At 46.0% G+C, this 15,977-nt stretch overlaps 2 protein-coding genes across 3 annotated transcripts in view; one reads left to right on the forward strand and one right to left on the reverse strand.

Annotated features, from left to right (window-relative positions):
- LOC144140843 (uncharacterized) overlaps positions 1–14,028 on the forward strand; it is a 30,553-nt gene extending 16,525 nt beyond the window's left edge. Inside the window, exons 1-4 of one of the 2 annotated variants that reach the window (XM_077672353.1) lie at positions 4,568–4,726; positions 9,080–9,431; positions 10,300–10,636; positions 11,577–14,028. In XM_077672353.1, the coding sequence (XP_077528479.1) occupies positions 9,124–9,431; positions 10,300–10,636; positions 11,577–11,762 (831 nt within the window). In that variant the 5' untranslated portion in view covers positions 4,568–4,726; positions 9,080–9,123 and the 3' untranslated portion in view covers positions 11,763–14,028. Of the gene's footprint in view, positions 1–4,567; positions 4,727–9,079; positions 9,432–10,299; positions 10,637–11,576 lie in introns of those variants that run through there. The other variant, XM_077672354.1, reaches the window with a different exon arrangement.
- The window catches only part of LOC144140841 (PIH1 domain-containing protein 1-like), a 75,261-nt gene that overhangs the window by 40,473 nt on the left and 18,811 nt on the right, over positions 1–15,977 (reverse strand). The window lies entirely within an intron of this gene.

Genomic DNA, 15,977 nt, shown 5'->3' on the forward strand with positions numbered 1-15,977 from the left:
ACCGCGCTATCGCAACCGCGCATGCATAGCGCAGTGGCTAGGTCACCCTGTCGTGGCATGTAAGCGTGCCGCATTCCAAACCGGGCGAGTTAGGATTTTTTTTTTTTTTCGAAATGATGACCGCCATTTTGCTGGACGGAACCAACGCCGCCAACGTCACACGTCAGAAATACCATTGACTTTCTTAAAAGGAGCCATGAAGAGAAAATACAACTTCGTTTAATTTGAAAGAACTAGGATTCAGTATTTCACTCAGCTTGATTACAGCCACAAAAGATGTTTTTTTAACGAAAAAAAAAGGAAGAAGTATTTAAAAACTTTCAAATTTTGCGCCACAGTGACGTGTTATGAGCAAGAATGACGTCATACGGGTCAACAATAAAACATAATTTTCAGTGCGTAGCATTGAAGTGATGCGGTCAAATGGAACTAGAGGCCCCATTACAGACGTCCAGTCATGTGTCGTCGCGACAGCTCAGTTAGGCGGCCGCCAATCGCACAAACAAGGTTCCGTGACGTCATACAAAAGTTGCGGGAAATTGGCTAGGGGGTCGCGACTGCTTCACACGTTTTCTTTAATATCTCCGTTATTTCTTCGAAGATTGCGATGATATTGGTATCATTGTTATCGGGACTAAGCAGTCTTTCTAATAAACCCAATTTGTATTTTGTCTTCATGGCTCCTTTAAGCCTGTCCTACATGGCGCGAATTTCCATTCGAATTCGCGACAGCAGCGCCACTCGTGCGGCAAAACAATATATTATCGCCGCTGCCGAACCTATACGATCATTTTGCCGCACCGCAGCTGCGAATTCGCGGGGAAATTCGCGCCATGCAGAGCTGGCTTTAGTAAGCATATACTAGAGATGAAACTGCGCCTGTGAATCCATGTCGGCGTGGAGGAGGCGTATGGCCTTATGGGAAGACTACAGGTGCTGGCTTGCCACGTCTATCAGATTCTCAAGCGTCTTCTTGGGTTTGTTTTCTTCACTGTGTCAACGAGGAATTGTCGAAACTCGCTTCGCTTCTCTTGATTTGCTCGGAAACTCGAAATTCGCTCCATTTGTTCATGCAAAGACAGCTGTTCTTCAAAGCAAGATGGAGGAGTGTAGTGCCGGCGAGCGACCAGTCACCACCGGTACATATTTAGATAATTGTACAAACCCACAATACAGGAACACCAGTTTGTGGTAAGGAGAGCTCGTTTGCAGGTTCTTTTTTGCAGTAGCAGTGAATATGTTAACAGCGCTCTGACATCTTCACTGAGTGAGTAATTAGACAGCGGGAAAGTTGTAGCAGATGGTCTGTTCACCGGTTCTCCGCGAAAGCGATGTTTTCATATAGGTACGCGCACAAAACCTTTCTGAGCTTTTCAAAGAATTTATGAATAAAATATTGGCCAAATGAGAGCCTGTATGAATAAAATATTGGCAAAATAATATTCTTTAATGAGCCTTCACCCAAAATTTTACATTATTGTTAACTACTAGCTTGGTTTGCAGAATTGTAGGCACGCGTTCCGGCAGACTCTCAGTAAAAGGATAACGCTTTCGCATCAATTTCCTTAGCTTTACAACAGCGTGTTTTATTTTACATTCATACAATTACACACTCTTCTTTTGCGTTTTTTGCGGCACTGTACATAAATTTACGGCCACTAAAACGTTTCTATACAAGCCAATGATGAAACTAAGGCGAGCGTACGGTTGGATGGCGGCTTATGACGACACAGACGGGCTTGAATGTGAGCCGCACAGACGCTAGCGCCGGGTTCCTCTCTAGTGTATATTGTAAGAAACTCGAAACACCGTTTTAACTTAGTCGTTTCCGGGAGCACTAATTTTATCAATGGGCCGTGCTGTAGCCCCGCTTTATTAGGCGCCATCGACAGGGTCATTCACCCGCGAATGCGCAGCACAGTCCAAAACATGCCGAGATACGAAAACGTAATTTGAACGCGTACGGTAACCCATACGTGACTGATTACGCAAAACTTGCACTGCGCGAAGATTGCGCACACGTCGAGAGGGCGACGACTGAAACGATACATGACGTCACTCGACGACGATCCTGCCGCGAGATTAAAAGCGACTTGGTACTTTCCCGATCTTTCCATTACTGACCTTCGGTTGTTCCGATTCTACTGATTACGCGGAATGTTCGCGGGCGGCATGTATAAACAGACAACAGGCGCTTACGTCAGCGCGAACCTCGTCAAGTGCTTCCAGAACGCCTACCGCTGTGAATCAACCCTGTTTTCCGCATTCATAACGCGCGAAAGGCAGACTCGCGTTTCGCGTATAGCGCGTCATAATTCTCAGTTTCGTTCGAATATAGGTGATGCGAACACAATCAAATAACTGGGGGTTATAAAAATGCTTCCAGTGCACAGTGTCCCGTTTTGCTTACCGCGCAGTGAAGCCATAGACCACAAACATAGCACACACACACAAAAAAAAAAAAAGAATGGGGCGGATAAAAAAAATGCGCGCCAAACCACCCTGTGAAGGTGGTTGGAAAACGAAGCTGCAAACGACACCCGCAACGATTACCCATTCGACGTCACTTGCATTCACACACGTAGCTCTACAAAGAGTGTAGTCAGAGAAAAGTTATTTTTTTTTTAATTGCGAGAGATTGCCCTACGGCATAACAGGGAGGTTTAAAGGTACAACATTGCGCCAGTTGCACGCAGAAAGCCAAGAAGAGACCGGTACTGGGGTCCCCATATCCAACGCTTAAGATCGGGGGTCTCCCAGGATGGAGCCCTGTGCCTCGGTGGTGTTGGATTCTGGCGTTTCTAATACCTGAACAAGTCCACAACAGGTGTTCAACGTCAGCTTCTGACGCAGGAGTCACACAGAAGGGGCAGGTGTCCGCAAACGGGGCGTGGTATCGGGCAGGCCAAGCGTGAGTAACTGCTGGAGATCACGCCACCCCAACTCGAAGCCTCCGCAGCAAGACCTCCTCCCAGCGAGCGAGCCCACTGGGGAGTTCCACGCGGTGGAAGTAAAGCAGGCGTGGTGCGGAGGAGGTTCTCTTTTTCCACCAACAGTTCCTCTAGGGTAGATACTCGAAGTAGTGGTAGTGGCCGTGGGAGGTCTCTTAGGTGGTTACTTCAGAGATATTCTTCGCTAAGGTTAAATCAATGCATGATCCATGGACGGTGGTTGGTTGAGTTGTACTGGGTAAGCACATGAGTGGAAACTATTTTTTAATAAAATTAAAAATAGCTTAAACCCGGTGTTAGACGACCTCACTTCTCCTCTGTCTCAGCCGCTGCCGACGAAGGCGACGAGATCGGCGGCAGAGACGGAGAAGGGAGATGCGACCGGTTGGCGTGAGCTTCCTTCAATTTTTACTAACTCATAGCGCATGCGCAAGGCGCGCACACGGCCGCTACACGTGCCGTAGGCGGGCGCGCACAGAGGCGCTAGAGGTCGCGTGACGCTATCACATGGCTTTCCGCGAAAATGCAGAGGATCAACCCGCAGATGTGCTGGTGAGTGCACCGTCTGTCGCCCTCGTCTCGCCGTGGGCTCATAGCTCAATCAGTACGACAACGGGCTCTCGCTCCGTTACTCTATTCGTTCCAGATTCAATTCCTGACAGTGCCGGTACCTTATTTTATTTGTTCGCGGGAGTTTTCTGTTGACACCAACGGTCGCGACAGAACTATTTAGACAGAACAGGTAAAGAGCTTCGCTTTAAAAAAGGCGAAACAGAGAGAAGACACCACACAGCACACTGGTGGTGTTTCTTTCTGTCCATCCCGTCCTCTCTCTCTCTGAGCATTTTATCCTGTCATGTGGAACATGGCCCGAGTCTGTAGGGTCGCCTTTGGTTTTTAAAGATTACAGTATTTCTTGGTATTTGAAAGCAAAAAAATTCTGTGTCTGTCAGTCCGTACGTCCGTCGAGATAACCTTCCGGCCAAAAGTTACAAGAATTGCTGAAGAAGACGTTCTACTAAATCTGGTAGCATACTTCATACTTGCAGCATTATTGAGCAATGAGAAAACATTAGGCACATTTAAGGCAAAACATGAGTACGTAATTTACGCTTGCACTGTTCTTTTAATTAAACGTAACGTGGCGTGATTTTTGTGATAGCAAACGAAAAAAAAAGCGCTAAAAACAATATTTTAACCACATAATACGAAAAAGGCTCAGGCCCGAGCCTAATAATTTGAGAGCCCAACCAACAATCGACGTCACAACCATAATGTCCCCTTAGAAAATCCCACGGCTCTGGTTCGAGTCTGTTCATTGGCATCACCAAATTATCAGGCGTTCACCCAACAGCGGAAAAGCATCTTCAAGGCTATTTCTATCAAGCTTGCCGAAAAAAAAAAAGTAAAAACAGGAATTTTCTGACAGAAGGCAATGTGGATGCAATCGGTGTTCTGGCATTTATTAGCCGAGCACAGACAATAGCTCTATTTATCTCGTCCCCTCGCAGCACCGCACGAAGCGGCGCATCGTTGCCGCGTCACCTCACCTGCCCTCTACGTCACGGCGCGTTATCTATCACGCAATTATTGCACGCAGCAACCGCTGGGCAGCGATCGCGGTACAGGAAGCGCCACACACGTGCTAGCGCGCGTTCCGAGCGGGGCACTGAAAACCGGGCATCGAAGTCGCGAACGGCCGCACATCGACGACGCGTCTGCTGCAAGAGACGACGCGAATCGGATTACGGCGGAAACTTGGCCCTTTCGTCAACGTAAGTTCGTGCGCACGATTTATATATAGCATGGGCTGAGTTGACTAGAAACGCAGTTTTCAGCCTCCGGCGGGTCGCTTCTTTCAGAGAGCTGACAGCTGCGTTCTTTGCGCGTCACCTTATCGTTATGACAGACTTTTTACGATGTCCGGTAACGCACTTTCGCTACTTTGACGTTACATGGCAAAGCCCCAATTGGGAAATTTGCGCGCCGATGATGTAAAACGAACTGGAACTTAGAGCAGCGCCGGTGCACGGAATAATTCACACCACCTGAGTACCGAACGACAAAAAAATATTCCTGAGGTTTACACCAGCCGCCAGTAGGCGTGTTCTTTTTTTACACAAGGCTATCGCAGTTCGGTTAGTCCTGCCGCAGGAATCAGCAAGCACACTCTCAAGCGGGTCCACCCACCGATTCCTGCTTCGAGTACGGAGGAAAATAAGCGGCGAACATTAGCGACGGCCAGAGCTTCGTTCCCGACTTGCGGCTGCTTTCTAAAAACACGCCAGCCGTCTCGTCGTGTAGCTCTACACGACAGCTTGAGCCTGGCTACAGCCAGCTACATCGACACATCGCGGTTTCCTCGAAACTCATTCGAGTTACTTGTTTCAGGTAGTGGGCGGAGCGCTGCGCTCGGCCGGGAAGTGCCGATGGCAGTGGTCGATGGCGCGGAGGGGAAATGCGCGATGTCCGCGAAAGAGGGCCGTTCGCAACATTCCAGGCAAGACGTCAACCCTAGTGTCACTAGATAAGTAACCTTATCTAGTGACACTAGTCAACGCCTTGCGTGACAAATGCGGCGTCACGCAAGGTTCAGTCTTGGGCCCTCTGTTTTTTTTTTATTTATTTAGACAACTAACACCACCACTATAAGCCTTTTTGCTGATGATTGCGTTTTATATCGAGAGGTAACTAATCCAGACGACGTGGATAATCGTCAGGACGACTAATTGAGCAGTGCAATATATGGTAAACGCAAATAAATACAGAAACTTCATACCTGGCATTTTTCCTTCTTTTGAGACCCCCCCTTCAACTGTTGCACAATAGATAGTACTGTTTCTGAAAGTGTTACCAAATCCAAATAGGCGGGTATTTTACTGGCCGATCTACTACGATACCTGAGAATACATTACTACTGAAGCTTTAAAAAAATGATTTTTTTAAACACAGCCTATTCTTAGGCACAATTAGACTTGATGCTTATGCTAACTTCCGATTCGATCTTCCCTAGAACATGCATAAATTATTTGAAATCCACATCTCACTTGATTCTACTTAACTAGGGTTCCCGATATAGTTTCCCTTGATCTGCTGAATTTTATCATGTATAAAATTATTTTGCCTCGTTTTTTTTTTATTAAGTCTATAATTCAGTTTTCCTTGGAACACATTTTTACAGCGTATCACACCTCGATAAGACCTCATCATGCACAACATACCTCCAGTTTTCGCACGCCGACGACAACTCTCCCCTCGTCCTATCAATAAATGACTAAACCCAACTTCCGGCTATCTGAATCAGATCCCTCCTTTATCGAAGTTTCGTTAGTCCCGTCCAAGTGGAAAGTGCTCCATAATTATTTTCTTTTCGAGCTCATTCTTGTGCACTCCAAATGTGCCGGTACTGTGTTCAGTTTCTTGTTGTTGCCTTTTTAAAGCGGAGCTTTCATACTCTCACCGATGTCGCCTGCAGTCCACCTAAAATGCACCGCAAGAAAGCCAACTTTCTCTGATGATGATGATGATCGTGATTGAAGTGAAAAAATAATTTAAACACTTCCTGCGGTCGGAATCGAACCCGCGTCCCTCGTGATATGAAGTTGATGTCCATCCGGTTGCACCATTCCAGTATGGTCGAAGCAGTTTGAATTTGGAGGGGGGGGGGGGGGTGCATGGACATGCAAAGTAGGACAGAAAATACCTCTCTGTCTAACGATGATGATGGTTGAACGCAAGGAAGAGCCATGGAATAACCGTATCGCGAAAGCACTAGAGCGCAATCGCAGTGCAGTAAACGTCCCAATAAGAAACAGGTGTTCGTATCAGGAGCACACAGTCTTGCGAAAGCTTCGCGTTCCCTTATCATTGTCGTGTCGGCAGAGGGTAGTTGATATTACCACTATTTTTGCACGCTTTTACGCATTTTCATTCGTCCTTTTTCATTTATCAGCATAGTTTTAGTCTTTCTTGTCATGTTGTATTTATTGCATGAACAAATTTCCCCCTATGTACTGAATGCCCTGGCAATTGCTGAGGGTATTGAAGAAAAAGTATTCCCACTTTACCTGCCTGCCCACCAAACATACGGAAACTAATTCTCACTATTTTATCGCACAAAATCAGGAAAATCTTTGCCATCCTTTTGTCACAAAAGTAGAGAGAAGCCTTCAAAGCCCAAATTGCAAGTAATGAACGAACCCGCGTGACAATTTTTTGCGGGTTAAGTAGAGGCATCTACGATATAAATGTATACTATTGTACTACTCCTTCGTGATTGATGCGTACATTGTCTCGTCTAGAATTGTTCCTTTTTTGCGATTTTCACGCAGTCATTTTGACACAATGGCAGCCTGGTTTAACCATGTGTCCAGAGAGCTTGTCACTCAGATGGGGAAACACGTTAGTTTTTTGACACGAAGCCTCCAGCCCCACTAATACCCCTGTCATACGGCAGATCTAACGACACTTAGAGCAAATGTCATTCGCTCTAAATGTCATTAGTTTGGCGCTACACGACATCACCGAAGGACATTTGCGGTGAATGACATTCAGCGGCTAACTGAGGTTCGGGAGCCCATTCAGCAGCCAAATTAGTAGCCTCGACAGCAGTGCCACTTCACTAGACAAGAAAGTTCAGTAATAAACCAAAGACTGTTTCTAAAAACTGTTGGCAAACTTATTGCCACTTCACTAGACAAGAAAGTTCAGTAATAAATCAAAGACTGTTTCTAAAAACTGTTGGCAAACTTATATTTTCCCTTTCGTGTTGTTTTTCAAATAAAAAGACAAACAAGTACCTACTAACAAAAAAAATTCTCATTCCCAATGCATGTGCTACCCTAATAGGGATTTTTTTGCGGATTTGTCTCGGCTTGTGATGTCTACTGATGTTACCGAAACTGGTGATTTTCTTACCTTTATTTTTAAAAAATAATCCTTTGTTTCAAAAAAAAAAAATGTGCGACAACATTCGAGATGCACTTGAGATGTAATTTTGTGTTTTTGCGAGCTCGCTAATCGTCACCACAATCAAATGACATTTGTTTCGCCGAGTAGACCCGCTCAGCCAAACCGAGTGTCATTAACAGCTTAATGTCATCCACTTTGAATGAAATTAGATTTGCTGTCTGACAGGGGTATAAGAAAACTTTCCCATTAAAAAAAAAATATGACAAGGGCAGCATAACATAACTGGGTGTGCATCCTAGAAGACGTGCTGATATATCTTGTGCTGCAATACGCTAATTTTAAATGGCCAGCACGCATTTCGTGCTTATGCAATTTCTGAACAAATTGCATCACATGCCAAAGTACGTTACAGCTGGCTTAACTAAGTGCTTGTTTTCACACTTTTTAAGCACCTTTATTCAGTAGTGTTGAACAGTCAAGAACATACAGAATTTTCTCTCAACGGTCTCGAATAAAATGTGATAATGCCTACAGCATCTAGATCCTGGATTACAGATGTATGAGCTAAAGTGGCACAAGTGGTATGGTTCCGCTGGGCTCTCTTGCGTTTATTTTATTTTTTTCGCGAAGTATACGTCTTGAACACACAAATCCAAGTCGGAGGTCACAACCCATTTAAGAGGTTCACCTTTACTCAGCTGGATTGACCGAAATGTGGTGGTCCAGAGGTTCCTGGTTTGAACCTGAGAATGTGCAAAATTCGCTTAATTTTATGTTCAAGTAAATTTGTTGGTTTCCCACCCATGGCGGCCGCTTTTCTGGTGAAGGCGAAAAGCCCGAACGCCTGTGTGTACGAGATTTCAGCACACGTTAAAGATCCCCAGGTGTTCAAAATTCATCCGGAGCCCTCCACCGCGGCGCACCTCATTGCCTGCGTTCCAACGGCGCATTAAACCCTGCAATCAAATGAATCAACTAAATTAGTTGTTTCATTTGTATGAGCTTCACCAAAAAATGTGGTGTCATTCCAAGCATTCATTGATCCATTTTGTATCCTCCGAGCAGTTGACCACATTTTGTGTACCATCCGTCGGCAAAACTTAGTGTGCCATAGATGCCGGGTTTTTGGCCAACTTTTGCATTAACAGTACTGATTCCTTTTTACGAGAAACTAACCTGGAATTCCTCCTCCCACTTCTTGTTCCTCTCCCACCCAGGCATCCAGCACATTCCAGCCCACCCATAAAGGTTCGCATCCAACATGGTACCATCCAGGCACCTCCCCCTCTTCTCCCTCCTAGCCTGCCTTCTTTTGGTGGGCACCCAGTCCATCGTGGCCAGGTCCACCATCCACCATGTCACCTCGTACGAGGTGCAAAATCCACCCCACGCCGGTGCAAGGCACGCAACGGTGGTTGTCGCTGACCGGGAGCTTCCCCTGGCTACGACCACGGAACTGACGGCCGAGGAGTTTGACGAGGAAGACGACAGCGGCAGAGATGAGGAGCCTGTGTCCACGGAGGACGAGACATCGACATCACTCGAGACGCCCGCTCCCCCACAACCGAGGTCAGTTGATGGGCGCCTGATGAGGCACAACTCCATTTCTTTCCTTAACAATGCATGGATGCGAGCTTGTTGGTACTCCACATCAAATCGCTGATAAGCATGGTGATTCAACTTGAAACTTCCTCTGCAGTTTTTTCTGCGCTTAACGGCGATTTATCACTTCTTTCTCTCAGAACGGGGGCGTTGCACTGTCAATATCCCGTAAGAGTGACACAATCAATTACAATGCTTGGTTGTACAAGATGCGGTTCTCGCAAACAGCAGCCACGTCGGAGGAGCCGTCGTTTTATGCAGGCACTGTTTACAAGAACTGAAATACTAGGGTGATTGTAGTCGCTCGTTGGCTGCCATAGGCAGGACTAGATGGAGAAACAGTGGAGAGGTCTTGTTCCTGCAGAGGGACCACAAGGACTGATGATGATGATGATAGTAAGGGGAACATCATCACCCTCAGCCTGTCAGTGTCCACCGTAGAATGAAGGCCTTTCCACTTCTGGACTTCACCGAGTCCATCCTTTCCCCCAGACTGTCTGAGCTCATGCCTCCATTGATGATCCATTGATGATACCCTTCTCGCGTGTCGCTGATGATCCGTTAGCCATTTCATTAAAGAGATGAGCCACCCACTGTATAACATGCGCATTACATGCCCTACACAGTATTTGGGCCTTTCGCTGTTTACTCCCACAGGATTCACAATGGTCCTGCACCTTGTTTCTGGAAGCATCAGAGATTGTGCATAACCCAAGCACTGAGGTTGGGGAGCATGCACTAGCTGGGACAGTTTGGCATGGAACGAATCATGGCACAGTACTGCACAGTACTTGGAACGCCTGTCTCTTAACCTTCTTCCCGCCATGCTGTGCAGCATTTCCAATGTGGCCCCACCACAGCGCGTGACCAACAAGCCTGAGAGACGATTCCCGAGCACTACGTCCACAACAACCACCACCACCACCACGACCACCACAGCGGCACCGACAACAACGACAACAACGCGGCGATCTCGGCCAACCAGTCCCCGGGCAACGGCGCCACCGGCAACGTACGGAGCCCCGACCGGGGACCGTTCGGACGTTCGCGGCGAGGACTCTGCCTGTCCGCGCCGGGAGGACATCCATCCGTGCCAGTGCCTCGAGATACCCAGCAAGATCCCCGGCGATGTCGAGACGGTCGCCACGTGCAAGAACATCCGCAACCAGCAGGTACGCTGCAGTAACGTCTTGCGCACCCTGTTGCGATGGTGGATGAGGCAGTCTGAAACTGGCGGTATCCACCACACTGCATGCAACTTTTCTCTTAAGGCCATGAAGACAGTACATGGTTGTTTCATTGAAATGTCTCTCGTGGCTGGAATGGGGTTGAATGAGATACCAAAGCCAAGTTGCTCCAAATTAAACAACGCGGTATTTTGTCTTCATGGCCCTTTTAACGCTTTCCATTGCACCAGATGCGCTGAGCTTGTATTTCCCAATTCTAACGCACACCTTCTTTTATAAAAATAGGCGTTCAAAAATACCCGCACGTTACAATCGGATGCAAAACTCAAAAACTGAACCAAAACTGCCACCTGAAAACCAAAACGAAGTGGGCGAACGAATGACGTACATTTCGTTTAAACGTAAAGTAATCATCTTGGTGGAAACTGAAGCAGCGTCCCATGCACAAGGCTTCCCGGAGCCACGTGTTTGCGATTGGCGAAAACAAAGGGATCCCATTTTCAAGTGCAAAGCTTCACAGAAGGGCTTTAGCTGGCCACAGCGAGCGCCAATTTATGTTCAATTAAATTGTCTGTACAATTTTGAGGTGTCCATTGATGGCATTATTTCATGTGTGCGGTAGAACCGGCACAAAGTTATTTTTCTGGTTTCCGGGTGTTAACTTCTACTGCACATTACAATCATGGGCGCATTAGTCATGCAAATACGGTATATTGGAAGTGACAATCAAGCTGTGCTAGTAGAGCACTCCCTAGCTATAACAAAGCAGAGTTGGCTGTACGTCCCAGATTCTGAAGCGGAGTTCCATAACTGGTGTATACCTACTGAAGAACACTGTGTGTGAATAGGACAAGCCCCACACGTCTGCGACCTTTGCACCTGTCTCTGATCTATTTTTTTTTCCCGCCTATTGCCCCTTTCGCAGGTGCTGAGTGACGCCCTGAAGGGCTTCCAGCGCCACAAGATCAACTTCTTTGTGCTGGACAGCTGCAAGCTGCCTCCCTTCCCCAACGGCCTGTTCCACAACGTCGACATTGAGTGGATGGAGGTGCTCAACTCCACCGTCCAGTTCCAGAAGGAGTTCTTTGGCTGCTCCAAGGGCTGCCTCTGAGGAGTCCGTGGCCACAACAATCTCCCAGAACAGTTCATTCTCCGTTGGCAAGACAAGAAGAACCGATGTGCGACGGAAAGTTCACAGGCCCAGACGAGATGGCAACATGGAATGCAGAAACTCGCATTTTCCCTGGACGCAGACATTATACGTGCAAGCTTCGACGGCAAACAGCCCAGCAGTGTGTGCACTGCAAGATCTGAGTGAGGTTGATGCGTGAAAGGGATTGTGTAAACAACAGGCCTCAATCAACGTGACTGTAATGCCTTGCTTTTTCTACAAGCTAGTTTTGCAGAAATACTGTTTGCTTTTTCTGTGTTTATTTACTAGGTCACAAGCAATCTCCTCTGTTGATGTTTTAAAACGATGCACTGTTTGCACTGAGCTATTGCCTGACCTTTGGTGATTCATTCAGTCTATGGATTACCAATGCGTATGAATCAGTTACCAAACGCATGCCTCCAAAGCCGCCCCTTCCAATTGAGTAACAACAGACCAGTCTACTAGCTCAACATGTTGTTCTCGCAATCCGTAAATTCTGTCCCCGAAACACGTAAGGTCAACTTTATTGACTTTTGCAGACATTTTATCGCAACGCATGCGGGCAAAACCATAAAATCAGCCCCTACATTAGTCGCGCATTAACAAGTGTACTGAGAAACGTGTTTCTTCTTGAAAAGTGCCACGGACAGACAAAAAACAAAAATGACAGGTCCTTGAACTTGCCACGATGGTAGTTGTACCAAACCCACACTCTAGATTGGCTTGGCTGTGGTTTCAAAACTCAAATGAAATTACCTTCTTTTAAGTTTGTAGGCCGTGTGGTGGTGTCCCTGAACGTGCATCTCATGGTGCCAGATAAGCCCTAGAAAATGTCTCGCAAAGTTGGTTCTAGATTGTGTTTTGTACGAGACTGTAATCCTTCCCAAACTGTACAGTTAAAGCGATCATCAATGGACGACCCCGTAAACAGGGCAACCATTTCACCGCTCGTGACGTAATTTGATGTCATTTTCAGTTAACGCACGTACTTGCATGTACCTACTTATCATTTTTTGATGTCTAAGTTTCATTGTCACACACATATAACGGCCACAGCCAGGTGCTATAGAGTGGCGAAAGCTTGACGTACAAATAACAGCGCCCCATTATCTCGCTAATCACCACCACGTTTCTGAAATGTCGCGATGTACATTTTTCTTCTATGTCTGCTATGAAAATAGTGAGCTGGGTGCCGAGCATGTATTTATCAGCAGTAATGTGCTTCGGTACGACACTTCGAAGCACTCACAAGACCACCATTGTCTTTGAAATCAAAGAGGTGACACTACACCAATGGTATGTGATCTGAATTGTTATGTACAGTCCACAACAAATGATAAAAAAAATGGCAGAACTTGTGCGCACACATTCCTATTCCTTTGTTAATTTTTTTTAATAGCTGACGGTATATTTGAATGCCTGCTTTGTTGCACAAGTTCCTCAATGGAAAGCCTGATATGTGAAGAGTCCCCAATATTTCAACCCCAGAAGCTTGTGATGGCAGAGCCCTAATGCCTTAATTAAAGGGGCCAAGAAGACTCACTACAAACTTTGAAGACATTAAAGAACCAACCTTTGGTAACTTGCTCAACTTGATTCCAGTCAAGGAAAAACTTTTCCACCAAAAGCGAATTGTAGAATGTTGAGAAATTTTGCACAACACAATGTCAGTAGTAGTGGCGTGAAAGGGGGGAATACCAGAAAAACGTTACCACTGCGGTAACTGTGCTTTATCCCTTCAAATGGTACAACCAAACAGAACTGCAATGGTCCAAATCTTTCAAAAGAGCCAAAGTTGTAAACTGTCTTCATGGCCTCTTTAAATCCACTACATCCAGCCCTATAAGCCTGTAGTATAGCCACATTTCCCAGGTCGAGTCGTTTTGCTGATAACGTCTTCTCAACTTTCCGCCCACCAATTCACAAGTGTGACAGCCAGCCAGACACGTGGAGTCTGGCCGATTAAAGTGTGTTGTTTTGCAGGCAGCTAGCGACTCAAAGCTGAATCGAGTTTCTCTGTACAAATCTCCTCGAGTAATCGGAACTCGCAGAACTCTACACAACACACTGATGCTCAAAGTATGGCAGACTGCGACTTGTATAAATGAATTCTCTCTCAGATTTTTGCGTTTCCGATAGTAATTCGCATAGAAGTGTATACATCTCTTCTGCTCAAGGAAGCAGCATTGTCAAGTTTGAAAATAAAGTTTTGTTTGTTCACAAAGACAGGCCTCAACTTTTCATTTTTCTTCTGTCACTGATTACATTTGCTTCAAAGCTTCTTCTTTTTCTTTTCCACAGAGGAGAGGAAACTGCCAAATAATCTCTAGCAGTGAGTAACGTGCTACCCGTAATGCACTCCACCAGCCAAGCTGCACGTTTTCAACGTATACGCTAAAATAAATCGGTGCACACGAAGGCACCACCGCACGTAAAAGTCTTCACTGAAAACTTCAGAGCGGTAGCACAATTATTCAGTTTGCTCACGACTTAAGGAGCAACAAGCGCTAAAAATCGTGCATCCTCACACTTTTGCTACCGCGGCATTAAACCGCCCACAAGACATTTGCGCTTCTGAGGGCACAAATCTACGGCGAAATTTATTGTAAAGTTGTACGTACGGATCATTAAACTTGCACAACAATTCAAATTTTACATGGCAAGAAGACTTAGAAACAAGAAAACTTTGTGACAACACTGCCAGTCAAGGTTCATGATTTTTGAAAAGATGCCGATTTCTAATTTAGCTCAAAACGGTCGCGTATCATCACGTGGTCTGGCAACTATGGCCAGACCAGTCAGCATAAAAACGAGCACACGACATTGAACACCAGTATTGCAGTGTCAGCCGCTCTCTGTCGGTCGCAAATCGGAACAAGTAGAGGGGAGCATATATATGTGCCCACAATGCAAAAATACTTCACACATTGAAAATATCTAAAAAATTAGTTTCCGGCACTACTGTACTGCAACGCGTCACTCTGGCAGCAAGAACCGGTATGAGGCTGTGCTGGTCTGTGCTATCTCCTTCAGAACTTGAGCCAATCTTGAGTGGCTAACTGTTCCACAATAATGACCTCCGGGAGTTAATTTTAACCCCACTGCAAAAGGCTTGGCTTGCAAGTTCTCCAACTATAATTTAAAGACTATCCGTACTATGAAGATTAGTATCGACCTTGTCAGAGAATCAGTAAGAACCAAACTCAACCACTTCCCGACTTGGGAAAAAAATATTAGACAAATTGAAGAACGCCCACCTTTTTGTCCTGGAACACTGATATTTCAGGCATGGCTTGTGCAATTCCAGCTACATAGGAATTGAGGCTTGAGGTTCACTGAATGGGGCAACCATGAAGCCTATGGTTACGTTATTGTTAGGTTGCGGCAGGACTCGGGACATGAACTGTGGAAGATGCGAGCGATGTATTTACACTGCTTAGAAGTTGGCCATGCGAAACCCCTTCACTTGGTTATGTAGGAATAACTACTTCATCTTGCTTCATTTTTCTCGGTCAATGGAAAGCACAGTGCTATTTGCTGCTGTCATCTCTGTTGTTGCCTGACGATGCCGTTATAACAGTGAAATGGTTGACTTAGTTACACAATGATGGTGGGAGTTCCGCAAGCTTCCGCTTTATGAAACATTAGTGAAATATAAACGTGAGTATGCATCATCAGCCTGCGATTTTCATACTAACAGCCCAAGCCCCGCCACTGAGGTCATATGGAATCACTCTGCTTGTTTCATCTGGTTGAACTTCCTTGTGCAACCAGCGTCGCCTCAATGAAAGCTAACCTTCACTTACCCACTCTTTCAGTGCGCTGTACAATTTCTCGCCTTTGCCTTTCCCGTAAAACTTTTTCTTGTAAGCCCACTCTCAGCAACATTCTCTCATAGTGCCCATCAAACGTATCGTATCGCAACGACTATCAGTTCACGGTGGGCATTCCCACTGCCCACACAAATTTGTATATCGGCTCATTCACTCCCAAGACTGCAAACAACAAGTGGAACCACCTTCCAGCCTTTGCCGCTGCTACAACAAACATCACTCTGTTTGCATCTTCCATTTGTAACCATTTGATGTTGCCTCCCCATTCCAACCCCCGCAGACACGTATTCTGCACTGATATTTATTCTGCACCTGGAAATTTAAACTTTTCCTGGCCCCC

Source organism: Haemaphysalis longicornis, unplaced genomic scaffold (assembly GCF_048455015.1).
Source record: "Haemaphysalis longicornis isolate Haplotype H1 unplaced genomic scaffold, Haemaphysalis longicornis Haplotype H1 scaffold_52, whole genome shotgun sequence".
Taxonomy (NCBI): Eukaryota; Metazoa; Arthropoda; class Arachnida; order Ixodida; family Ixodidae; genus Haemaphysalis; species Haemaphysalis longicornis.